Here is a 27,923-nt window from a genome sequence, read left to right as displayed (position 1 = left end):
CTGGTGGCAGAGTGATGATGGTGATATCATTATAAATTGTGATGAAAATCTTCATCGGGACCCATTTTCTGCAATAATTTATATATGCCTTAATATGTTTTATGATTTTAATGATTGTTTGTCCTCCTCAGTTCAGTTCAATTGGTTTGTTTATACATGTATGCATTTTCCTCTGGACTAATACAGAGCCTCTTCTGTCATTGCTAATACAGAAATTTGAGATACATACTTCACACACACACACACACACACACACACACACTATGTGCATGAATCTAACTATAGCTATGCCCTAGAGGTTATTCCTTTCATGCTCTTGTATGTGGAATCCTTAGGATTTGTTGTGCCCATGGTGTTACCAAAGTCCTTTTCTCTCATGTTGTAAACTTGCAGGTATGAAGCCCAATACTGTCATAATGGGGTTTTATGATGACAGTGTTCCCAGGAATTCGCTAGAGGAGAACAAACCTTCCAACTCAACAAGGCGCCTACGATTCACTGCACCACCAGACAGTGATGAAGATCAGGAGATGGGCCATGTACTCGCCCAATTCCCCAAGCTACGCACCCTAGAGGAGTCCAAAGCCCTGTCAGCTGACCAGTATGTGCTGCTGATCAGTGATGCAGTGCGCCTTCACAAAAACATATGCCTAGCTCGACACTTTCCAGACATGGACCGTGATGACATCCTCAAAAGCCAAGGCAAGAAGTACATCGATGTCTGGCCAATCAACTTCCTGAAACCTGAGCTAGCTGGTTACCTAGACACCACCTGTATTTTTCTGCTGCAGCTAGCCTGCGTGCTCCACATGGTGCCCAAATGGAACCGAAACACACGCATGAGGGTCTTCCTTTGTGTGGACTCAGACTACCAGTCCACAACCAAGAAGAAGAACAAACTCAACAAGTTCCTGCGTGACCTGCGCATTTATGCCGAAATTGTTACAGTACCCTGGAACCACATCACCTCCCTGAACACTTACCAGATGCACACACCCAATGGTGATGTGGCACCCAGCCTTGTCATGTCAGTGTCAGAGGAATACCTGAAGGCTCTCAACCAGATGGTGTCTGATTACACCAAATCCACTGCGGTTGTCTTCTGCTACCTTCCCCTCCCACCAGCTGATCCTCAGTACCACATGACCTACCTCCACCATCTTGATCTTCTAACACAGAATCTACCCCCTACTGTCCTTGTTCATGGTTTTAGTGAAGTCACATCTACTGTTCTATGATGTGTCTCTGTGAGCCATAAATGGGACTCATTGAGGAAGAATGGAAGATCCTATACATTGCATCCTGTCCGATTTTTTTATTGAATATCTCACTTAGTATTGTGATGAAACAATGTCATCTCCTGAGAATGAAATACGTAATTTTAAGCTAGTGATATTTATAACTGCATATTTGACTTCCACTTGTGACTTGTTTTTTGGTTTGTTTTTTTTTTTTTCTTTATCTGGATTATACTCACAAGCAATGTTACATTATGGGATGTGTAGTTGTAAACTCTAAAGGTTTTGTTGTTTATGTCTTCTAAGATACAGCAGTTGTTTATTATAATACTACAATGCAATCGAAATATGCATAGTGTAGATCTTTTGCTACATGCTTTTGAGCACAAGTAGAACAGTACTGCAGTTTTTACACACATACACATCAAAAACAAAAAAGAGATCCACAATCTCTGTGATTGTTTGAACTGGGGAATTTTGATCACTTTTATCTTCATTTCATGGTGTCAAGTCAATGACTGTGAGCCAGACTGATTAGACTTGACAGTAGTCATGTTGTTACAGTGTTTTGTATGTTTAGCTTTTCCAAAGACTGTCTGTCCTTCCCAAGCATACCTTGTACAAACACAGGTAATGTGTGTCAAACAACTCTGGATGGAAACTTCAAAAATATGTGACATGCATACATTTTGTTTTGAGAGTAAAATTCAATTCAATTACTAGTATTTGTTTGAACGTGACAACACTAGCCGCAGACAATGCACATGGTCTTAAAGTGACCTGTATGATTATGGGCATTGGGAACATGCGCAAGAGATATATCTGTAATTCTGGCTGAATGAGCTGTAAGGCTGGATTGAGTATCATGTCTTCTATTTTTGTTATTCCCATACCTTTTTGATTTCGATTATGAGACTTTCTTGCTATTATGCCTTATGTAATGTAGAAAAATACTCTGAGTTTGTATGTCGAGTGTGTTTTTACAGGGTTAAAGATAAACATCAGCCTTTTAGGGAAATAGATACAGATTTGATGGCTGCTCTTACACAGAAACATTGATATTGTAAATTTGATGAAGCCAAAGAAATAAGGTATGCAATGAGACCATTGCATTTTGTGAGAAATAATTTTTGTTTTGAATCTTGCCAGAAAAATTACTTAACATGATAAAGATATTTTGATGAAAATCAAGGCTGATACAATGGGGCACTGCAAAATTTGAAAGAAGTCTTACTTGACAAATCTATGACAGATGTTGTGTAATAATCTATGACATGAGAGCTGTTTGTGACTCATCTAACATGGATCACGATTTCCCTTTTATACCTTTCCTTTTTTTTCAAAAGTATCAGCAATAGACCAGACAGACCTAGCAGATGTGACCTGTGTAACCATGATAGATGACTAACAGGTCTCAGAATGGTTATTACCGTATTCCTGCACATCTGACATCCAGAGTGTGCCGCTTTTGTGAAACATTTCATATACAATGTATTTGAGTATGCATCTTCAGGGTAGCTATTTCAATAGTGTACATTTTGTATTTCGGAGTGGGTTCTATGATGGCAGATTTGGCAAACACAAAAAGGAAGTGGGGAGGGATATTTCTTTTCATTTCATTGTCTCATGATACAGATAATGCTATTGCTTTACTTTTTTTTTCTTGGTCCTTGGATTGAACATCAGTATATACCTTGAAATTATTGACCAATGTTATACATGTACATCAATTTTATTGTGAGGGTACTGGAGATAGTTAAACAAATATTTGATATCTCTGTCATCTTCAGGGTTTGTATGGTTATGGTCAGCAACAGGAGTCGGTGTGTTTGACATAGATTTTTGTGTTCAAGAAAGGAAGTACTGTTTTAACAAGCATGGGCATCTTATATGAACTGACATCCATTTAAGTCTGGTGTTTGTGCTGCTTTGGGGAATTTTTATCTATTCGAGTTGATTATTTGTGCATATCTATCACATTGTGCAATGTATTGAAGCACTATTGGACTTTTTTGTACTGCAATTTGCATACAAAAGAGTAATTACTAGGGTAGTGGAGGTCTGGTCTAAATCTTATGGTGGAGCTGTTCATCATTTATGTCATGGTATCATGTTAATGAAGCAATAGAGCCAAGTTATACTGCATAGTAAACTGCACATGGCCAGTAGATTATGCAAGAGCTATACTGCATGTGAAGTGCAGTGGTGCGATTTAATCTTTTTTGTTTTTTGTAGGTGTTGATGCTATAGTTCGATAAATGTTCATTCTGTTTTGATAAAAAGGCTACTGTAAGAGCTTGAGGGATTGCTGCGATGGTTTAAAGTTTGTGAACTTTGGGAATCTCTGTTGGGCTGCAAGTTGAACAACACAAAAATTACTGTGAACGCACAGGCAGTAGTGCATTTACAATAGCCTTGGTATCAAATGGAACAACAACATCTTGCGAAAATGTCTGTGACCTCCACATATGCAAAAATATTAACAGCTTTTATGGTATTTGTACTTTAAAAATTGTGAGACTTTGACACACATAGATTCACAAACACATATTTGTATCAAGATTCACTGCACTAAAGACAAGTATTTTACTATTTAGTGAACAGAGGTAGAATTTATATTCATAGTAACTGCCATTTTGCTTTGCAGAATCATCCCAGCAGAAAGTATGATACTGCACTGGTACACACATTGGTGTATTATGGCAGAGATGTTTATTAGACGATCTGTAATTGCAGTGATAGAACCCCCACGATAACTCGACATTGTTTAAATTGCCAAATAATTGTCGTCATTCTTCTCTGAAGGCTCAAATGAGATGCTGAGACTTCTAGTTTTGTATTTGGTCCATATTGTGTTGTGCTTTGCAGAGTATTCTTTATAGGGCCCTGAAGAGGTTGCTACAGTTCAATTATGACACACTTTTAGGATAGGAAACTGGCATCAAGATGGCACTGACCTCAAGCTCCTCAGAGCCCCTGTTTGATTTGAGCTTGGAGAAAAAGATGAAATATATTGAGCCATGTCCACTATCTAGGAATGACATATTGTATCACTGTTTTATATTTGAGTAGCCAAAAAAGTATGCTGTAGCCTTTATGAAAGAAAAATGTGTGTTGCATTCCCACATCCTCAAATGTAAAATGAAGTTCACATACAGATAATGGCCAAGGAATTTCAGCTGGAGTTTCACTACTTACGATGTAATTGTTTATATTGCCAAAACTCTTATTTTTATATTTTTGTTTTCCAGTGAGCATTTGCAAATTCTAAGATGGCAATCTGATCATAACCCTACTCTTCATGCTATGAAAGCTTTCAGTTTTAGTACATATAATGTATAATAACTTGGAAATTATGTATTTTAAATAAAATGCAAGTTGTCTCAATTGATTCAAGTTGTCTGTATTTTGTGTAGAACCCTATGATAGAATTGTTTCATTCGTCAGGACCATAGAAATAGAGAATATTCAAGTTTAGGTGCGAGTTTCTTCACTTTGTCTCCCTCTACAAATTAACTTTGTTAAGATTGCAAGTGCTGATCTGTAAATTAGCAAACATGTCAGTGCCCAGAAAGTAGTAGATGACAGGTTCGACTGGTTCCTTTTTTCCGACATGTTTGCTAATTTACAGATCAGCAGTTGTGATCTTAACAAATTTAATTTGTAGAGGGAGACAAAGTGAAGAAACTCGCACCTGAACCTTCACCCCTCTGAATAATATCTTTCCTTCATTTGATATTCAAGTTGTTTGCTGAAAAGTACATAATAGTGTACATGTATGTTTATAAACAACAGTTTCATCCTATTTGTTGTTTTTTTTTAAATCAGATTATTGTAGTTATCAAAATTTCCATGGTGGCCTCTTTAGGAAATAATGTTGACCTCAATCATATATAAACCGAGTTGACTGTGATTCTTCTTTTTTTTTCCCCTTCATGGTTAGGGTTAACTATTTTCATACATTTTAGTTAGGTGAAAATAGTCTTCTCAGGTGCCCTTGGGTCCATCACTTCGCATTTCCATGATAGGTTGCATTGTTTTGATTCATGTATGATACAAACACAATATGATTTGGAATACAATTGTACATGCCAGTTTGAATCTGGAAAATAAGAACTTTGAATTTGATGTGGGGGCTCCCTGATCCATTTGTATATTTTTGTATCTCCTATCCCAATGAATTGATTTTTTCCAAATTGTTACCTTGCATTTTTAAAGAAAAGGACAATGTGTTAAAGATAATATAAAGTTTTGGTGCCTCAAACGTTTCCCTGAGTTTCCTTGTCTTAGTTTGTGTTTCAGGTTAAAGTACCTTTCATATAACTAACACTGTGAGACTTACTCGCCCCAAAGTGCTCTCATGTCTTAGTAATCATGTAATAATGGTTTCTTACCAGAGCAGAGCGGGCTCTGAAAAATTCGAACGAGCCGTTAGTTTGACTCGACGCGGTACCGCGACAGCCAATATACACGTATGGTACGAAACCGTTATTGCATGATTACTATTCCAGACATGAGAGCACTTTGGGGAGAGTAAGTCTCACAGTGTTAGTTATATGAAAGGTACTTTAACCAGAAACACAAACTAAGACAAGGAAACTCAGGAAAACTTTTGAGGTACCAAAACTTTATAATTTATTATCTTTAAGTTCCAAGGCAATGCATGACGAAAAGTGATTGCAGTGCGCGAGGTGGAATATCAAAATATAATGCAATGTTGACTGACGGGCCTGTACATGTATAAGAATCACATATTTTAAGTGTGTGAACAGGCCGTGCTCAAATTTTACCCTGTAGGCCTACACTATTGGTTTGTATTCTGCAATTACATGTGCATGTATTCTATCCATGAACCAGGCCGATGATAGTACATGTATAGTGTGAACATTGAAATTTCCAATGCTGACCTCGTCTTTGACTCTGGCAGTCATTATACCTTGCCTATCTGTGTTTATGAATTGCTGTGTAAAGCTCACCTTTGAAGCCATTTCAAGAACATTATGAAAGAAACCACCCGACTCTCTGACTCCTACACATCTCTCGCAGTATCAACCTCTGTGTATGAAAGGATGGTGTAAAATTCACATTATTATTGATGATTTCACACAGAGTAGGAAAATTTGAAAGGATGGTGTAAAATTCACATTATTATTGATGATTTCACACAGAGTAGGAAAATTTGAAAGGATGGTGTAAAATTCACATTATTATCGATGATTTCACACAGAGTAGGAAAATTTGAAAGGATGGTGTAAAATTCACATTATTATCGATGATTTCACACAGAGTAGGAAAATTTAAGTGGTAGGAACAAGCCATAGAAACACACACTGTTCACACACGCCCACACTCCATCACATGTAAGGTTGACCGCAAGTAGTTCGGGGTGTCATTTCATGAAATATGAGGGAGAAAGGTTTGCGGTGACACCATTTGTGTGTAGTCCTTAACCAGATTGATACTTGGCAGAAGAAGAGCCTAGAAAAAGGAGAATTGAAGAGGGAAGCGACATATGAGGGTTGTAAGGAGGGCAAAAAGTGAAGAGTGGGGGACAGTAATGGTCTGGAAGTTGAAGTTGCACTAGCGGAGATGGTAGTGAAAGGAACAGAGAGAGTGGTAATCAAGAATAGAGTGAGAATCAAGTAAGATGTTCGGACATTGTTAGGAGGAAAAAGATGAAATGGAAGGGAAGAGGAAGAGGGAGGAGTTGAAGGTTGGAAGATCATGGAGATATGAGAGAGAAGTGAAGATTCATGAAACCAAAGAGAAGAACGAAATCGGCAAACAATGTGGACTATGGAATGCGGAATCAATGGAGAAAGGATGAATAATCCCACGAAGGAAAGATAAGTCGAGGAGAGATAAGAATTTCATTCCTTTTTTTCTTCTTCTTCTTCTGTCAACAGTCTTATCTCTCCTCAACTTACCTTTCCTTCGTGGGATTATTCATCCTTTCTCCATTGATCTTACTTGATTCTCACTCTATGCTTGATTACCACTCTCTCTGTTCCTTTCTCTACCGTCTCCAGTAGTGCACTTCAACTTCCAGCCCATTACTGTCCCACACACTTCACTTTTTGCCCTCCTTGCAACCCCCATATGTCGCTTCCCTCTTCAATTCTCTTCTTTCTAGGCTCTTCTTCTGCCAAACAACGATACGGATAAGGACCTCATAAACATGGTGTCACCCTAAGCCTTTCTCCCTCATTTACTTCACCATGCAAACCTTCAAGCAATTCATAAAATATGTTACAATTTTTTTTTTTCTTTTCTTTTTTTCGTGTGGAAACTTCATGTAGCAGCTGGCAATCAAGGAGGACGCTTGCCACTGCAGCAAGAGTTGGTCTCGTAGCAACTTTTTTTATGAAATGAAGCCCAGGTCCTCGAGGCTTATACTGAAAAAATAAAGAATTACAAAAAAAAAAATACATGTATAATAGATATAGATATAGATATTTATTATATAAGTATAAAAGCGTCCATGGGGGAAAATAAAAATGAGGTATCTTAAGGGGAATTCATTCCAAAGGGGAATTTTTTGATTCCCTTTAAGCTTTTGACAATGTTTTTCAAAGTCTTATCATTGATCTAGGGCCTTGGGACTACTCCACAGTAGGGCACAGCACAGATGGCATAGTGTGTATAGATCGAGGACTGTGCCATCAATACAATTTAAGGGAGATTGGCAGGGATGCAAAAAAAAAAAAAAAAAAAGGGGGAGTACAGTGCACTCCAGTTACAATGAACACGGTTATAACGAAATTTCGTTGGAACAAAGTAAATCTTCTGGTCCCAAAATTATCACCATTAAAGTCTATGGTACAAAATTTGCTTATAACGAACACGGTTATAGTGAAATTTCCGTTATAACGAAGTCTTTTCCCAGCGCAACAGACAAAGAAAAACAAAAGAAATGTGCTCTGTTATAACGAAATGCGAATTGCTTTCGAAAATACGTAGCAAAACAAGCATTTATAGCGTCTCTGCATGGGTGAACGCTTCACACCACTGTGTGTTCGCTCCTTGTGTCACGCACAGTTTCTGAGGGGAACTTGCGTTTATTATTGTAATACAGTTATCCCATCACATTTCACATAGCTTTCCAGTGTATGATGAGTATTCAGCAAACAGAATATAATATACATGTGTAAATATATATATATATATATATATATATATATATATATATATATATAAATATATATATATAAATACGTGGTTTCCTTGTTTTCATTATAATTGTATTTGTTTGGTTATAATGAAATTTCGTTATAACGAAGGAAAACTGCCGGTCCCGAGCATTTCGTTATAACGGGAGTGCACTGTATACAGTGTATATTGGATGTGCATAGAAAACGGGTCATTGGGGGAATTAAGGTATATGTGTATCTGCTTTTTCTGAAAAAACATACAGAATTAAGTGGTACAAGATGCATATTGTGCTCTTGTCAGTTCAATTCTGCACTGAGCCCATATTAATGCATAATATTTTTAAAAGGGCAATATTTGCATTTTTTCTGAATATTTTCATACCTTTTTTTAAAAATCCCCCCAAACTATCATTTATTCCGCATTTCCCCTTATGGCTGGAAATAGCATTATATATTTTTTTTTTTCATTTTTTTTTTTCAGATGAAATGATAACCTTAAAGATCACATACTCCCGCTGCTGAGGCAAAGCTACAAGGATTCTGCCGTCACATCCCATTTACAACAGACCTTGGAGTACATACGCTTGTACCTTTAATACAACAGGAAATGAAATAAACAAACAAACCTACAAATAGACTTTAAAGTCGAAAATCAATCACATGACTTTTCAACATATTTTATTTTTACAGAAAAAAGAACAAAAAAACCCCCACAAAAACAAACAAACAAACACATAAAGGGTGAAGGGAGGAACCCTCCACTGTTCTGCTGCGACAACAAAAGTTTCTAGAGAAAACAAAAATGAACAAGGGTAAGTCAGTCAATCTCCTGTGACAGAAACACAAATTTCATTCAAACTATTTCACAGTAACACAAAAAACCTGTACCCAGATGGTGGGGGAAGAAAACAAACATACAGTACAGGCCAGGTACGCATAGTCCATGCTTGGGAACACAAATAATTAGATGAAATGTTTCAAATAAGACAAATTCTATTGGTCAATAATCAGCATGTTATCCTGCATCAACATTCTTTACCAGTCAAACATAAAACTAAAATGCATTATTTTTCATACATGGAGGTTAATGTTTCAGAAATTAGCACATACATTTAAAATCTCAATTCCTCTTTTCATGTATTGTCATCGCATACAACAAATTGAAGCTACTTGCTCTGCCTGAAGAAACAAAAAACTAAAACAAAATCATACAACATTAATCACAACGACTACATAATTTCCAGTACAATGCAATAAAGAGTCTTAAAGTTACTGCATTGACCATTAACTTCTCCATTCAACTGATATTTGTCTCTAGCTCATTGTGTAAATGTTGAAAATTTACAATACACCGATCTCATAGACTGTGGATATTACAGAGCTTTCACTTCAGGATGGAAGCCCGTAACTAAGGACAGACAGTTTGCCTGACTATGCTGTACAACCAATCATCTCCGTCTCTCCACCTGTTTCATACTGGACAGAGGCTAGATTGATCTAGATGCAATACGTGTGTGGAAGTGAATCACGACAGATATGCTTTTCTTTCATTTTTCAGGGCATGTGATTTTTTTCCTTGTTTTATAGTTGAAAAATTGTTGCACTTCATAAGAAACAGACACCAATACTGTGGAACCTCGCAATAATGAGATACTGTATATATCAAGGTACTTTTTCACGCCCCTTTTCTTTTATATCTTTGTTTATAATCCATGATATAACAACAGGAAATTTCAGTGGTTCCAAGCAGCTCTTATAACGAGGTTCCCCTGTACAATGCATAGGACAATGAACAGTACATAATCTCATTATTTTTACCCACAGATGGACACAGCTCAACATCAGAATTCTCAATTCAGGTTTGAAACCCATTCATTTCCTTGTTTGTCATCATAAACCACAATTCTTACACTCAATATTTCCAATTTGTAAAAATGTTACTCATCAAACTGATATTTGTGTGAAATTCCAGCCCAGTACTTCCATAGATACCAGAATCTTATGAGTACCATATTGCTTCTGCCCAGTTTCCAGACTGAGCTATGTGCAAAAGAAAAATCACCGAAGAAACTGAAAACTGCTGATGCGGTGAGTCAGTGTTATGTGCACAAGCATAGATTAACTTTGCAGTCAGCTTACTGTTCTCTTACATTAGTTCCTGTCCTACTTGCGAGAGCTGCCTTGTAACTTTACCATATTAAAGGCCAGTATAAGAGTCAACAAGCTACAATAAAAATTGTTAAATCACAAAAATTGTGAGAAGACTTCATTCTCACTTTATAGACATTGCCAATGCCCTAAGTACTTACTAATGTAGAGCTATTGGTAACTCTGAGGTGTCAACACAAACAGTTTTACATTAGAGAGGAATAAGAGCTCGTCAACAAATGAATGCTAGTTTTAGAGCTCATTGGGCAAGAAAATGGTCATAGTGCAGTCTAGAAACCAAATGAAAAAAAAAACACATTAAGTTGAAACGTTCTGCAGTTGACAGTGAACATTTATAACTTTGATAAATGTACTTGCTGAGCTTCAGCACAACCTTGCATCATCTTTATTTTCCTCTTTCAAACAAAAACCCCACTCCTAACAAAAGAGAGAGAGAAAAAAAAAATTATATTGCATTCATTCACTAGTACAGGGTACTACTTTCAAAATGAACTAGTGATAACTGATAACACTATTCTAAATGTGGAAAAAATATAACCAAGCAGTATAGATCCATAAAATAGGAAGAGTGTTGCTATCAGTCCTGTTTTTGCTATTCAAGCATTCTTTGCCAAGTGGTCATCAAATGAGACCAGCAATCCATTCAGTGACAGTATTTAAGTCACCCTCGTCCTCACTTCCTCCTGTGCCCTTAGCACTACACTCAACCATGTCAACAGTGTTGGACAGGTGTGAGAAGTCAAAGTCTTTCCCTTGCTTGCCAAGGAAGGCCTGGGCATCACTGGTAGAGCCATCCGTACTGGACAAGGTTGCTGCCCTAGTCACTCTTAAGGTGTTCCTACGTAAAAACAAGGAGAGTGCAAGACATAAACAGAGAGGGGAGGACACACATATGTACATACACACACACAAACACACACACACACACACACACACACACACACACACACACACAAAGTGGAGTGTGACCATAACTTTTTCTCTATTGGCCCCTAGCTTTGCTAAGAAGTTTTCATCACTGTAACAAAGAAATCACCAGGCAAGCTGTCAGAACTTCTGGTTATTGGTAGTCAGGTGGATAGATACTTTGTGCTGAAATTTAAGACATGCTAGCTTGATACTACATGACTTCTGATAACAAATTCAGTTGCAATTGCGAGAATTTGCAATGGAGGGATATGCCTCTTCAGCCGATGGTACACTATTAATGTAACAGTAAGAATTCTTATATCAAAACTATATGACAGGTCATTCTAACCAGCGTAACTACAGTTAAACTCGCATAAGTCGATTTTCTCGGGACTGAGCAAAACACATCGACTTAGGCGAGTTTCGACTTGTGCGTAAGTCGAAAAAAAATCGACTTACAGTTACACCACGCATACATATGTATAATGTACATGTATGTTGTCTACTCTGGAGCCGAGAGCTGGAGCGGTGTGCCCGATATTTGCCCTTCAGCAAGACACTTTATCCACATTGATCATATTCAAATGTAAAAACAAGCAACTGACATTCATTCTAGGATCTTACGGAGCTGAATATCATCCTTATTCATTTCCGAACGTGCAAGCAAACATCCGCTTTTTATTTTATCATCTGAGCCGATATGATACCGTTAATCATTTCCAAATGTCAAAGAAACAATCTGTTGCTTATTTCAGCATCGTAAGGAGCAGAATATTATTGTTATTCGATCTCCAAATTCAAAAGCAAACACCCGACATTTATTTTATGATCGTTAAGGAGCCGAATGTTACTGTTGTCCACTTCCGAAAGTGAAATGAATCATCTGACAATCATTTCAGCATCGTAAGGAGCCGAATGTTATACCGTTTTTCATATTCGAACGTCAAGGCAGACATCCGGCATTTACTTTACCATCAAACGCAGCTGAATGTTATTGTTATTCATTTCGAAATGTTAAATAGCAAATGTCTGATATTTGTTTTAGCATCTTAATTATAGAGCAGAATGTTACTGCTATTCACTTCCGAACGTAAAAGCAATCATCTGACATTCATTTTGGAATCTTCCGGAGCCGAATGTTACATGCTATTTACTTTCGAACGTAAAAAAGCGAACATTCGGCATTTATTTCATCATCGTATACGGAGTTGAATATTATTGTTATTCATTTCAGAACGTCAAAGGGATCTTTCGCCATATATTTTAGCATCTTCCGGAGCTGAAGGTTATTGTCATTTACTTTCGAACGTAAAAGCGAACATCCGGCATTTATTTCATCATCGTACTGAGTTGAATACTATTGTTATTCATTTCCGAATGCCAAAGCAAATATTCAACATTTATTTTAACATCTTCCGGAGCTGAATGTTATTGCTATTTACTTTCGAACATAAAAGCAAACATCAGACATTTATTTTATCATCGGACGGAGTTGAATACTATTGTTATTCATTTCCGAACGTCAAAGCAAATATCAAACATTAACTTTACCATCAAACGCAGCTAAGTGTTACTGTTATTCTGAAATTTAAAAGCAAACATCCGACAGTTATTCAGCATCGTATGGAGAAAAATATTACTGCTACATGTATTCACTTCCGAACGTAAAAACAATCATCTGACATTTATTTTAGCATCTTCTGGAGCCGAATGTTATTGCTATTTACTTTCGAAAGTAAAAGCAAACATCCGACATTTATCTCATCGTCGTACGAAGTTGATTATTACTGTTATTCATTTCCGAACATCTAAGGGATAATTCGACATTTACTTTCGCATCTTCCGGAGCTGAATGTTATTGTTATTTACTTTCGAACGTAAAAGTAAACATCCGGCATTTATTTTATCATCGTACGAAGTTGATTATTATTGTAATTAATTTCCGAACGTCAAAGGGATAATTCGACATTTACTTTAGCATCTTCCGGAGATGAATGTCATTGTTATTTACTTTTGAACGTAAAAGTAAACATCCGGCATTTATTTCATCGTCGTATGGAGTTGAATATCATTATTATTCATATCCCAACGTCAAAGCAAACATTCGACATTTATTTCAGCATCTTCCGGAGCCGTATCTTATCCTTATTCATTTCCGAACGCAAAATCAAATATCTGACATTAATTTCAGCACCGTACGGAACTGAATCTTACCATTATTCATTTCCAAAAGTATAAGCAAACATCCGACATTTATTTTACTATTATACGGAGTCGAAAATTACCGTTATTCATTTCCACAATTAAGAGCAAACATCTGACATTTATTCTAGCATCTTATGGAGCCGATTGTTACCGCTGTTCATTTCCAAAACTGAAGGCAAACATCCGGCTTTTTCGGTGGCCCGGCGTGCGTTTTTGGTGACCCCGGTCGCAAATTAACTATTCACGAAATCTAGGCTGAATCGTGATTCGATTCGCGGAAAGACTCCGCTAAATATAAGGCATAGATCGCTACACTCGGCAGGGGCTACGTCGTCCTTTCACCAGGTCTCAGTAACGGAAACCAAAATCTCGCGTGAGTTCTTGTGTTACCTATCGTTAATGTCAATGAAACATCGTTAATTTGCGCTTGGGATTGTTACTCATCGTTACTTCAAACGTTAATTTTCCCGATCGTTAGTTTGCGTTACTAACGATTCAGGTGAAACCGCTTGCGTTAATGAAACGTTAATGTTTATTAACGTAAAGTTTCTTTTGGTATATACTGTATGTAAACAAAAACTGGCGTCTCGTTATTTTGACAGTCATTTATTACACAATAAAATCTTATTCGACTTAGGCACGGTGAATTCAATGGTTTTTCCGTGAAAGTGTTTTCTTGGAATTTCATCGACTTAAGCGAGTATTCGACTTAAAATTCGACTTGTGAGTGAATTAATACACGTAAGTCAATGGGGAAAAATCTGGACTTTTTAAAATCATCGACTTGCGCGATCATTCGACATATGCGATGTCGACTTAGGCGTTTTTAACTGTATATCATTCTTCAATTCAGAAGCGTAGGGAGAAACCTGTATTGGGATCACATGAATCAGCAAACTTTCAACAAAATTGCCACAAACTCGCATTTAAAACAATGTTTAAAAAAATTTCAAACATGGTAACTTAAAGTAGACATCACATGTGCAATTACTTTTCTTCCTTTCATTTATTTTTGAAAGAATCTCTTACTTTTTCTCGAGTTTTATGAAGTTTTAGTATTTCAGCATTTTGCACTTTTTTTTAAAGTTTTGTGATCATATGAATCTATGTGAAATACTGTCTTCTTTCAGGTAATATAAACTAACATCAACGCTCTAAAATCTACTTCTTCCTCAAGTTGTTTCTGACATTCTAATATGGGAATAGATTATTCCATATCATTATCCTTTTGCAATCACCATTTTTCCTCCTACAGGATGAGACGGTGGCTAAATCTACATCTTTTCACAATTTCCCTCCCCTTTTTACAGGTCAAGGCAGAGGGTAGGTAATTATAAAATGTATGAGAAAAGGTTGTACAGTTGATGTTTCATTGATACAATTTCACTTACATCTCTTTTTCCAGCAGTGTACGTATGATCTTGCTGGACTTGGCCATTGTAATGTCCTGTTTGTTGCAGGCCAGCAAGAATGGTGTAGAGTTTTTGGTAGTGGCCTCATCGCTGAGCAAAGAGTAGAGATACTCTGCCACTTCTTTCACCTCCTTCTGGATACTTGAGCTATCCACCAAGAAGACAACACCCCTGGGATGACAGCATGAGAAACAATGACAAACAGCAGATGTTAGAATGCAATAGCTTCAAAATAGGCAGCAGTGAGAACAGAAAAGGAGTGCAAATTACACAAATAATGCCCATAATTCGACCTAGCAGCCACAAACTCAGGTGAGAAATTTGCATGAGCATGGTGCACCTGAGTATGTGTGGACCAGACTCTAACTAGCATAAGGAGGTGGAGAAGTATGTGAGGTTCATTCTAATTTAGGATTCAGTAAGTGGCTTAGTCAATAGAGGGCAAGTACAGTACATGTATGAGATTTGTTGACCCTAATTTGGTTTTGCTTGGCATGCCTCATCTGAAATGAAGGCAGTAAACAGCCCAATGTGAAGAAGACTTGGGGAGTCAAGCATATAAAATAGGGCAGAAGAAAGGGGTTTGGGAGAACCAACTTTTGACATACCGTAGCATACAAGAAGTTCAGGTGAGGATATCGACAAGTGTCAAGAGTACCACTGGAGCAAGTTGGAGCTAAAGCAGGGAAAGGGCATCTGATGCAGCCAGCAAACAGTAAGGAGACCCAAGGGAGTAGTAGGACACAGACATGTGGCGGCCAACCTAGTTCACTTAATTCAAAGTAAGCATGCTCTTCATTTGATTGTATTAACTCTTTATGTGCCATGTTCGCACGCCTGACTCGGTCAACAGTGTGCCAAGTTCGCATATTCTGCTCAAACGCACAAACCCGCCCAAACCGAGCGATAACTTGCCAAATGCCATGATACATTGAAAGCGTTTCTCAAGATTCCATGCCTGTCAAATGTACCTTGCACTTTACATGTTGATTGACTATCAAGTGGTATTCCCTAGTGGATTTGCTAGTAAATTCTAAGTTTCTGTCACTGTTTTGTGCGCAAAAGTCATGGCTCTACAATAATGTAGCTACTGGTCATTTGGAAAAACAAAAAAACAAAAAAAAAACAATCATAGCTTTGTCACACAATTTACATCTAAGCAAAGCTTGGCAGTTTCTCTACAACTTTTTGTTTATTACATGTCCACAGTAACAAAAATCTATGGAAGTTACAAAGATTTGAAAAACAATGTTTTTCAAAAGCATGACTACGCTGCTGTCTGAGAAGAATGTGGCACACAGGGGGTTTACACCATGGCATATAAAGAGTATAATTAAACATCACTTCCCTATGCTGAGCATGACACACAACGGATAATGAATGCCAGGTGGTGAATGATCATAATAGCTCCCATGAGTCTTTGGCTCAAGTGTGCTAAAAAGTAACTTGTAACATTTGAATGGCATGTATGGCAAAATGGAACATCAGAATGTCATATCCATACCACAATTAATAATATATTTACCTGGCTTGGTGCTTGAAGCGATTCCAAAACTGCATCCTCAATCTTTCATTGCCAGGTATATCAATGACTTCTAGGGACATGGACCCTTGACCTATTGCCAGGTAAGGGCCTGCATTCTCCTTGATTGATGTGTAGCTTTCTACTGATTTTTTGTAAACAAGCTGGAATACAATCAATATAAACAAAATCCAAATGTAACCATGGATGAATCTGCACCAAACTGTTTCAGGCTAGAAATATCAGGAAGAATTCCCTCTATACACTGCTGTGGATATATACTGGTGGAAGAAAATTTTCCAAAATTTGGCAAACATTACACTGAAAGGAGCATTCCTAAACAACAATACTGACTCCAGAAACATCAGGTTTAAAATAACTTTTAAAAATGCTATGCATCATGATTTGATGAAATAGATTGCTTTGAAAATATGAAATGATGTTATTTACAAATCTTTACATCAAAATGTTCTTTAATGTGTAAAAGATGCAGCACAATCCACTACAAACTTGATTTACCATGCTCTAGAAAGTCATACCTCTCATTCAGCACTGAGCAACATGGTCCTTCATACAGGATTATGCAACAAAGAATGCTGTCAAGCAAGGGCTGTACTAACGGCACATTTGTGGAATAACTTCTTCATTTGCTAGGTGCATTCGTGGGAAATGGAATTCTCATGCAATTAAGCAATTCTGACATACTTCACAAAGCTGTTTTACGAGATTTTGAGAAAACAAAGACGGACTGGAAACTTATTACCATTTCACTATTTAACCTGTTGAAGACTAGTCCTGAGTATACTCAGGCAAGTGTGTATGGGAAATCTGTGTTGTAGCAAAATCAGCTTGTCCTCAACGGGTTAACATCAGGTTAACATTTGAAGGGCCAAATGAGAAAAAACTTGATATTAATAAAGACTAAATACACAAGCAGTATTTTATGTATGACACAGCTACTGTATTTTGATGTTCTCACGAAATGAACATTAACATGATTGACTGACATTCACATGGTCATTTCCTGAAAAATTTGTCTTACTTGCTCAAATCTTTATATGCAGTTATTGCTAAACTGTTTCTTTACATTCCCTTTGTAAGGGTATGTTCAATGTTACTCCAAATATGTTGTTGTTGTTTTTTCAAAATTTTAATATATCCAGTCATTTATGTTGGAAATTCACTCAGTGCTACATATTCCATTAGCAAGTAAGTGGATACTGCTCTCCTCTGCTCTGCTAATATTGGAAGTTAACCCTTTGAACCCGAAAGGCCGGAAAACCGGCCGCGCGCAGAACGTGCAAATACCCTAAAGGCCGGTATACCGGCCAGAAATCATGTGACTTTGATAACTTGAGTTTTAACTGTCAGGTGACCCCCTAAATAGGACGCCATCTCATTACAACGATGCGGAGAGATTCTTCGGTCTATACTTTCGTTGATTACAGTTTGGATTTGCAAGTTTTGAGCTATGAAAATGCAGATTCTGCAGAGGAGGCTCGTGCGATAATCTTAGGTGAATCATCTGGTGATTATGAGGAAGCTATTGACAAGTCATATTATAGTCAAAGCAGTGATTTTGTAGATGAAACGAATGAGCTTGGTGCTGCACAAGGTGATATACAATCTTAGCCGGGTATAAGCGGGGGAAATAGCAGCTGGGATGCCGTTAGAGCTGGAGCTGGAGGTGATCATGTTGGTGATCGTCGAAGTCAAGGGGGCGTGGCACAGTCAGGGAGTGAGGTTGTTGTTTTTATAGCTAACATTACTAATGTTGATTAACATTATGATTATAATCATTGTTGTCATGCTGAGCTATTATTGCAGCTCAAATAAAATTGGAGTAATCATAACCACACTTCACAGACCTGTGGTTATTTGTTTTTGTTGTATTTTTTGTATGTATTACCAATGTATTCAGTCATTTAGCAAAATATGCTCAATATGTGCAAATAATGCAGGGTGAGGGTCACGACCATCTCAAATAATGCGGGGTTCAAAGGGTTAAGTATGCCAGTTTAATACTGAGCAATGCCCATGTGTACAAAGGATTTGATTGTCAGTAATATCTACTTCACTTACCCGACTGAAGAGCATGGTCTTGCCAGACTCACATAGCCCAACCAACAGAATTGAACGTCTGTTATTTCTCCTTCCAGAGAAAATCTTGAGGATAACTACAAACAAAAGGAAAAATGGTTGAGCAACTCAGACTCTGAAAGCAGATAGAATGAAGATCACACATCATATTCCTGTACAAATCAACAGTAAAAACTAGGTATGGCCACACTTCAGCCACAATGATCGAAAGTATTACAATGGATTATTTGACAATTTCATCGATAATTTCTAGATATCCTTGGTAGTAACTTTGACTGAACACAGTGACATGCAATATTGTAAAATGAGGAATGTTTGCGTGCATTTTAATTTCGCAAATTTCGCGAGAGCCAAGATTCGCAAAGTTAAAATGCATGAAAGTTCTTGTCTACACTATATGCATTGAATGCTAGTGGCAACTCACGAAAATGAAGTGTTTTGGTTGGATATTTTTCTGAGAAACTGGTACAAGGAAAGCTAATTAAATTCTTGCATCTGATTGGCTGAAAGCAAATTTGTCTCACAACTTTGTCCGTCAAAATGCTTCATGAAATGCCTCCGTAGAGTGGTCAATGAACTTTACTTCTGGTGGTGGTCAGACTTGAATGAAGCCAGGATTTTTTTTTTCCCACTGATGGACAGTGTGTTTGGTTTCAGTACTGACATGATGGATCTAGGACAGAAGTCACAATGCTAGTTTAAACGTACATGGATTATGCCAATTTTCAACTCTGAAAATGCTCACAACATGTTGTAATTGCCAGCTGGTCACAGCAATAGTGAGTCTATGCCATGTCAGTCTGGGAAACCCGCTCATGAGGTCTGCTCCCCCGCACGAGCACCCCTCCGCCTCATAAGGCTCTCCGCAGGCCTCATGAGGCCCCCGAGGAGAGCGACTCATGAGGCTCCCTGTTCACTTTTCATTCATCTCAAATCTGACATATAAATTGTCGCAACTTCGCACAGTGATTTTTTGTTACACAAACATGTCCACTCTCCATGATGAAAAGAAGAAAAAATTCTGTCTGCGCTTTTTTACAAAAATCAAGTTTTAAACAACTGATGCACAGCGACCCATCGAAACACAGGCGCCAGCGGGTTCGCTCAATGCAAGGCTGCCGCACCTAGCGGTCTGATCCGAGTAAATATTTTCGCTGCTTTTTTCTGCAGCTCTCACTTCTCCACGCACGAATCAGTCCCATCAAGGAGGTTCGAGAAATGGAGTCACAACAGTTTTATTCGCTTTGATCCCATGCTCGAAGCCGCCACTCAAAAATATTTGAAGTACAGTTAAACTCGCATAAGTCGATCTTCTCGGGACTGAGCAAAACACATCGACTTAGGCGATTTTTGACTTGTGCGTATTAAAGTCGAAAAAAAAATCGACTTACAGTTACACCACACGTACATATCTTGTGATGTATAATGTACATGTATGTTGTCTACTCTGGAGCCGAGAGCTGGAGCGGTGTGCCGCAGCACGGGTCGCCCGGCAGGGCCGCGGCTAACTTTGCATGGACAGTGCATTAGTATTGGCACAGGTCCGATTACTTTACACCCTTGTTAAACCTTGGGGAAGTGAATATGAACGATATTTGAGCAGTGATTGATTCCACTTTACCATACCGTGGCTTGAAATGCATGTAAAGGTGTAATTCTGATTTACCCGTGCCCGTAACTTTCCCCCTACTTTCCGCTTTGAAAACTCAGCAGCTTCATCCATACCACTCCACTGCACAGCGCTGCAAATGCCAAGCTACATTGCAAGCTCAATACATGTAAATGAATGCATGTGTACTGTACGAACGCCTTAACTGCGAGTGGAGCAAGTGTGAAAAGTGTTCCTTCAGCAAGGCTGCGTGCGAAAACAAAAGACCTCAACTTTCCCACACCACATTCCATCCAAAGTTAGCAAGAGTCGAAAGAGGAGAGAGGGGGAAAGATAGGGAGAGAAGCGTCATGAAGTCTGGGTCTTATGCAACTATACACAGCCCAGTCGCTGTACATACGTATCGCGACAGGGCTGTACCAGCGGACCTCCAAACACGAAGAGAGTTCAACGATCGCATGCGATCGCTTTGAATTTTGATACTTTAGATCATTTTTTTGTCACCTCAAACTCATCTGACAAACAAAATAATAACTAGAGATTGTAATTTGTCATCACTGACAAATTAAGGTGATCCGATTTTTTTATCAATGATTCGAGTCCTGATCGCAATAGGCATGACCATACAAGTTTCATCTCTGTTTAGAGACATTGTCCGTGTGATGTTTGCATTCTCATTTAGAAAAGGGAGTCATATCTGCCATCTTTGGTACCAAATTCTGTATACACTGAATAACGAAGATACAGCAATGAATACATATGACCTTTGACCCACCTTTGCACTCCCAAGATTGCATCTGATGAAATAGTGGTTATTTTGTGAAATGATTCTCGCGACATCGTCTATACGTGTGAAACATATGGGAAAGATAGGACAGGTATTCACTAAGATACAAGATGAAACATTTATGACCTTTGACCCTAATTTACATACCCAAGATGTTGTCCGATCTAGTAGTTGTTATTTTATGAAATAATGTACGAGACATGAACTAAACATGTGCAAAATATGGGGGTGATAGGGCGTGTTTTTCTTGAGTTATTGCAAAGAAAGTTGCAGAAAGAAAGAAATATCTCAATACATAGAAGATAAGCTTTAATTTCAACCAATTTTTTATCGTCATCCCGACATCGTATGAAAAAACAAAGGAAATAAAACGATAGCGCAAAGTCTCAGCTACAACATATTAAAATCTGGGAGAAATTCACCGAAGGGTAAGTGAGCTAGTGCTCGATAAAGACAATCATGTCAATTTTCACATTAAAGAAAATTCCCTCCCATAGAGATAACACGTCATAACGAAGATACAAAAAGAAGTACATATGACCTTTGACCTCAATTTGTACAGACAAGATGGCATCTGAGTAAAAAGTGGTTATTTTGTGAAATGATCCTTGTAACATGGTCTTTGCGTATGCAAAATATGGGAAAGATAGGACATGTATTCACTAAGATACAGGGTGAAACACTTATGACCTTTGACCCTAATTTACATACCCAAGATGGTGTCTGATCAAGTAGTTGTTATTTTATGAAATAATTCACGTGACATGAACTAAACATGTGCAAAATATAGAAGTGATAGAGGCCGTTTTTCTTGAGTTATTGCAAAGAAAGTTGCAGAAAGAAAGAAATATCTCAATACATCGAAGATAAGCCTGAATTTCAACCCAATTTTTTGACGTGATTCTGACATCGTATGAAAAAACAAAGGGCACACTTACGGTAGCGTAAAGTCTCAGCTACAACATATTAAAATCTGGGAGAAATTTACCGAAGCTTAAGTGAGCTAGTGCTCGATAAAGATAGTCATGTCAATTTTCATTTCCAGAAAAACTGCACTTCCATAGAGATAACACGTAAACTGGTCAAATTTGACAAGATTACTTTTAATCCATTTTTACGAGGTGATACCGTTATCCAATCAAAATATTGTAATTTTATGTTTGAAAGAACATTAAATAAGCTACATCATACTGAAATCTGGGTGAAAATTGACTAAGGACTAGTGAGATATGCTTGAATGAACTTGAAATTTGATGACGTCATTTTGAAAATTTACTTTTTTTACTTTATTAAGAAATTTGATATCTTTTAATCATTTTGTCAGCATTGCCACCCCATGAAATGACATGTACAACTCATCAGCTTTCAAAATATGTACAGAAAATGGGGGGTCACCGTCCATCCTGACGAGTAAAATCGGATTTAAAATTGGCAGTTTTTTGGCATAGTTGCACTGTATATCGCCATTGACGCGCGCGCGGAATTTCAACTTTGACGGGCCCGTATGACGTCATATTGAGTCGGATTGATTTGAAACTTGGTATAAATATTCCTTAACATTTCAGACATCCGATCAAAGTGAAAAAACTGGAAATTTCAATTGCACATGAGCTGTGCGTGCGTATATGCGCGCGCGCGTACGCGTCCGTCCGATTTTTTCAATTTTTCAATAAATGCTCCAAATGGTCTGAAACGTGTGCAAAAAAATTTTGAGCTCGATTGGAGCATACAAATATTTCAACGCGCGCGTACGCGCACGTTTTAAGAGAAAATATGAATTTTGAGAACATGAGTAGAATGCGCATAATTTGAAATATATGTGACGTAAATTTCATTGAAAAATTTCATTCCATTAATGAGATATGATTGAGAATGTGTTTTCATATAATGACGTCATAGTGACGTCACGGTCCACTGATCACAATGATACATTAGATTTGTCGTCTTTGGGACATGATGCATACATGGTATAATTTTGAAATTGATAGGCAGCGGACTTTCTGAGCTAACCTCTGCACAACTTTTGCGGAGAAATAAAGAAACAAAGAAGAAGAAAGAATCCGTACAGATACAGAAGGTGATCCGAAGGATACTCGGATCACCTAATGAGACTTCATATCTATGCTATCAATATTGAAATTTAAATTTAACAACTTACCTAAAACTAGAAAAACACTCTGAGAGCGCAGACCTCCGGCAAGCATGCAGCTCCTTTCCACCGCCGATCTTTTTTTTTCCATAGAGATATCAGTGATTTGCACCTATACAATGCTTATAGCATTGTGTGCTGAAAGTCGCTCGATTTCCCAATATAGAAGCCTTTGTTACGTCATAAACCCTCAGCTGTGTGGCGCATCTTACCTTGGCAGAAACTAGAGCACGCACTTTATTGCACGCATGCAAATCTCAAATACGCGCAGCCTGAACTCCCAAGTTCATTGACCCTACCTGCCAAAATATCAAAAATCCTTCATAAATGCCCCAAAAATTCTCGGATCACTACCAAAAGTTAATCGTTTGTTACTTGTGTCATTCTAAACCTTTCCTGCAAGTTTCATTCCAATCCGTCAACTACTTTTTGAGTTATTTTGCACATGGACAAACGAACGAACTAACTAACAAACAAACCAACGGTAACGAAAACATAACCTCCCCCCCTTGGCGGAGGTAATGATGGTTATATGCAGCATGTGTGAACGGTTAGCGAATGGTACATCGTCTTTCACGCCAGGCCATTCCATTTCAAAAGGTCACGCTGTCGACCGTGCTGCAACACCAACACTCAAGCAGCGCATCGCACGCACGCAAAAGATATCTCCGCAGAGATCAAGGCGCCATTTTGAATTCTGCAACGTTGAACCCCGATGGTGTCAGGAATCCACCAGAAAGTATCATTTTTTTGTTCCACGGACTTATCGCGAGGGCTCTCAATGGACTTACGAATCTTCTGTAATACAAGCATGCACTTAAGGTGAGTAACGTTTGGTAACGTGTACATTGTTTATAAAGAACGTATAAATTTTCATAAGTTTTGTAGTTGTGTTGTGGTTCCCCACTTTGAAGGTGCCCATTCGTTTGTCAGACGCTGTATTCGCACAGCGTATTAACAGCGTCTGGTCGGGCTAGGTCTTATTATGTACACAAAAACTGGCGTCTCGTGATTTTGACAGTGATTTATTACACAATAAAATCTTCTTCGACTTAGGCACAGTGAATTCAGTGGTTTTTCCATGAAAGTGTTCTTGGAATTTCATCGATTTAGGCAAGCATTCGACTTACAAAATTCGACTTGTGAGTGAATTAATACACGTAAGTCAATGGGAAAAAATCGGGACTTTTTAAAATCATCGACTTGCGCGATTATTCAACATATGAAACGTCGACTTAGGCGAGTTTAACTGTATGTGTCAAACTGGATCTGCCGCTAAGATGCGAAGACAATTGACTCGTGTCTCATTGCATAATCACCAGCCACTTTCCAAGGAAGATATGTCTTTGTGATGGCAAGTACTTTTCGCTACCCCTACTTACAAACGATGGGTGGTAGACAATGGTAAAGGCACGGGGGTGCGCAAATAGAAATTGCTCAAATATTGCTGAAATAGATATCAAAATTACTCGACTGTACTTGTCTGTACGCTAATCTGACATATTAATTTATAAAGAACTATACTTGAAGATGATACCATATTAGTTTCATTTTGCGGAAATAAAAGGAGAAAAGTGATAAAACCGGCTTTCCATGAGGGTAGAATTTCAAACACTTTCACAAAATACAGCTCAAATTTACACTTTTGCACATATTTTCGAATGGAGTTGACTTTTGTTTTGTATGCTTTATCATTGGGTGAAATTTCATTGCATTTGATATATAAACGAGCAGCATATACCCGATATTATGTTAGCGTTAAAAATGAATCTTCAGATTGCTCAGAAAGATGGCGGCTTCAAGCATCTAACATCAAAGGCACAAATGCACCTGTGGAATTCTTTTGTCCATCATAAAAAACTGACAGCTGATTGAATAATTATAGTCAGTTGTAACTCCATCTCTCGAACCTCCTTGGTCCCATAAAGCTGAATTGAATAGTGGATGAAAGGCAAGTTCATTAAAGCCTAAAAGGTGCATAGTCCTGGTAGTGTAGAGGGCGCTGTTGATTATATTGCCGATCACCGTTAGCATTGATACGAAGATTATCGAAGTTGAGCTGTCATCAAGAGTAAATACTAAAGTGCGTAGGTGTTGCTAAGTAACGTTGCCTTCGTTGTCTTCTCTGCGCATCGCGCAGTCTGTAGTAATGCCAGGGTGTGTGCATATGTGCTTCTTATTATGACATCACAAAAGAAGTTTGCTGAAGGTGTCATCGGCCCCTCAGCCGAATCATGAGCCGAACTGTGATCGGACCACTGACTAGATTCTACAGTGATCCGGACTTCTTCAGACTCGGGGAAGTGGGCCAAAGCGTAAGCGCTAAAGAGGAGTCGATAGCGTAGGTCTCTATAGGAAACTTGCGCTGTGCGCCCGTGTACGCATTTGACTAAAAAAACACCGGGACCATGCACCTTTAAAACAGTGTTCAAAGTCACAAAGAGATAGAGTAACTGCGTCAGTAAGCGGCCGTGCAGCCGTTCGCGGCAGGTACAACATACACGGTAATATACAGCTAAACACAGCATTGCACTGTTACATGCACACTACACATATACTAACACACTAGCAATCAACAAAAATCAACCGATAAACTGGGCACGATCTCTGACGAAAGTGAAATTTTCTCACCTAAAGGACAACATATCGCATCCAAAATGAAATTTTCGGTACTTCTTAACATAACAGTTAAGAAACAATGGTCCAAAAAACTGGTTTTTTTGTCGTTTTCTCGATGTTCATGGATTTTGAAAACATATCCTCACGTAAAATAGAACTTTCGCGAGCCGATGTGGGCCGCCATTTTTTTCGGAAAGTGGATGTTACCATCGAAAAAAAATGAGAAAAACACGAGAAAGACATCAACAACACCGCCAGAATTGCGATCTTGTTTGCGGCCAATGCATGTACGCACGCTATTTTCACGTGCTTTCGCAATGGGAATTGGCGCTTACGCAATGTTCGCGAGACATGTGAAGGCGTTCAGCTAAAGATCGCGGAGCACGCGCGTATTGCATAGGGAATGTACATCGTGCCGCAAGCAGAAATATTACGTCGCATATCGCCCTATCGGCGAAAATTGTGCCGGGTTGCGTTGCCCTGGTAAATCATGAAAACTGCGTTTGTCAATGATAAATGTCTTTCATGTAAACAATTGCGTTCATGAATAATCTTGTCTATGATATATGAAATGGTTGAAAATAATTTGCCTGATTTGTTTACAAGTTGGAAAAACCCTTAACAATGCTTAAACTGCCGCAAACGGGATATTTTACTCTACTCTAGATCTAGAACTCTAACGTTAGAGTCGAACACCAGTCTAATTGAAATCCAAACATGTGTCTTGTTGGTTTAATTATTCTAGTCTATATTATCATACATGATACAAGCACTTAAAAGCTGCCAACAACATTCAAAATTGGGGAACTTTCTCTGCTGGTCAGGTCATTCCTACAGATGCAACACTATCGAATCCACGTAGATGCGGCATTCGTATACATCTTACGTACTGACTGTTCAGTCATTCGTGCATGCCCCCATACATACCTCGTTGTGTTTGTAACGCATGTTCAGCGAGCTAAAGCTGGGCAGCAGTCACGCTTAGTACACACATACGGTATTAATTTACGTAGTCATGTGTAAGAAATAAATACTTACTCAAAGTTAAAAATATTACAATCAGTGCGATTCCCACTCCGATGTAGATAGGATCCTGCTTGGATACTTCGGACGTGACATTTTCAAAATATCCTTGTAACACGTCAACAGCTCTTGCAGCCGACATCTTGGCGAATACTAGTATATCGTGTACGCCTGAAACCTATTAGACGTACATTGTACATCGTATACGATAGACGTATCGAAGAGTCTATACGTACATGTTGTACCATGTGTACCAAACAGAAAACTTGAACTGTAGAGGGCGTAAATACCCCAACCTCTGCCAGTTGCCCTCTCTCTGCTGTGTGATCGCTTGTTCGATGCCAATGTAATAAAAATATTATGTAAAAAAAAAAAAAAAAAAAGGTCCTCAGCTCATCTCTCCCCCCTTCCACTTCTGGGTTTCTTCAGCTGACAAGCAAAAAAAAAAAAAAAAAAAAAAGGGTCTTCAGCGGAAAAACATTACATTACCGCGCTCACACTTCAAGATCTCTATCTATTTCTTTCTAGTGCCACTTACGTACCTCCGGGTTAAAAAAGTGGGGGCCCAAAGTGATGACACCTTATGTATTCGTTTGTATGATGCACAAAAAGTGGGGGGCCCGAGGTCATGAATTGGCAACTGCCACGTAAGAAGCAAATTTCATAGAATTTATCTGACGTTACTCTTCGGGAACCTGATAAAATTACGTCATCAAACAGCTTATCCTGATATTGTGTTGCTTTGTATGAAAGCAAAAATATCAGAGAAGTATAGAAACAACCAGTGCAATATTTTCGCCAAGGATTGAGATGGAATGAATTCTTAGCTATTTGTATAATGTATTTATGTGATATGTGTTGTTTTGACAACTTCTTGCATCTTATTTTTCAATTGTTTATTTTATGCGTGTGTAACCATGTAAGCCACTCGAGTCATGAAGATTTTCCAATTTATGGACAATTAATAAATTAAATCAAATGAATAAAATACATCAGCAAAACACTGGAGAAAAGTATGACACAAATAAGA

At 38.2% G+C, this 27,923-nt stretch overlaps 2 protein-coding genes across 2 annotated transcripts in view; one reads left to right on the top strand and one right to left on the bottom strand.

Moving 5' to 3' along the window:
- The window catches only part of LOC139735872 (solute carrier family 12 member 9-like), a 36,821-nt gene extending 32,242 nt beyond the window's left edge, over nt 1–4,579 (top strand). The window contains exon 12 of the mRNA XM_071646620.1: nt 394–4,579. Within this exon, the coding sequence (XP_071502721.1) occupies nt 394–1,238 (845 nt within the window). The 3' untranslated portion in view covers nt 1,239–4,579. The remainder of the gene's footprint in view (nt 1–393) is intronic.
- A 4,527-nt stretch (nt 4,580–9,106) lies between these two features.
- On the bottom strand, nt 9,107–19,607 carry LOC139735855 (signal recognition particle receptor subunit beta-like). The gene is made up of 5 exons (XM_071646601.1): nt 19,520–19,607; nt 18,689–18,783; nt 16,610–16,770; nt 15,064–15,255; nt 9,107–11,396 (listed from the first exon to the last, which is right to left on the bottom strand). The coding sequence occupies exons 1-5, from the start codon at nt 19,605–19,607 to the stop codon at nt 11,180–11,182; spliced, it is 753 nt and encodes a 250-aa protein (XP_071502702.1). The 3' UTR covers nt 9,107–11,179.
- Nucleotides 19,608–27,923: the final 8,316 nt, after the last annotated feature.

This window comes from Diadema antillarum, unplaced genomic scaffold, assembly GCF_040938485.1.
Source record: "Diadema antillarum isolate AM-2024a unplaced genomic scaffold, OU_Dant_1.0 seq00000604_RagTag, whole genome shotgun sequence".
NCBI classification, from domain to species: domain Eukaryota; kingdom Metazoa; phylum Echinodermata; class Echinoidea; order Diadematoida; family Diadematidae; genus Diadema; species Diadema antillarum.
The sequence above is the reverse complement of the archived record's forward strand: the minus strand, read 5'-3'. Positions and strand labels throughout refer to the sequence as shown.

What these genes read in the sequence shown, in the direction of transcription:
- LOC139735855 (XM_071646601.1), bottom strand. Translation starts at nt 19,607, where the DNA reads ATGAGTCGCTCTCCTCGGGGGCCTCATGAGGCCTGCGGAGAGCCTTAT. An exon ending in CGGGGGAGCAGACCTCATGA is followed by an intron (nt 18,784 to 19,519) that starts GCGGGTTTCCCA and finishes TTTTGTTTGTAG; the next exon opens with TTATCCTCAAGATTTTCTCT. An exon ending in CGCTTCAAGCACCAAGCCAG is followed by an intron (nt 15,256 to 16,609) that starts GTAAATATATTA and finishes CTGTCATCCCAG; the next exon opens with GGGTGTTGTCTTCTTGGTGG.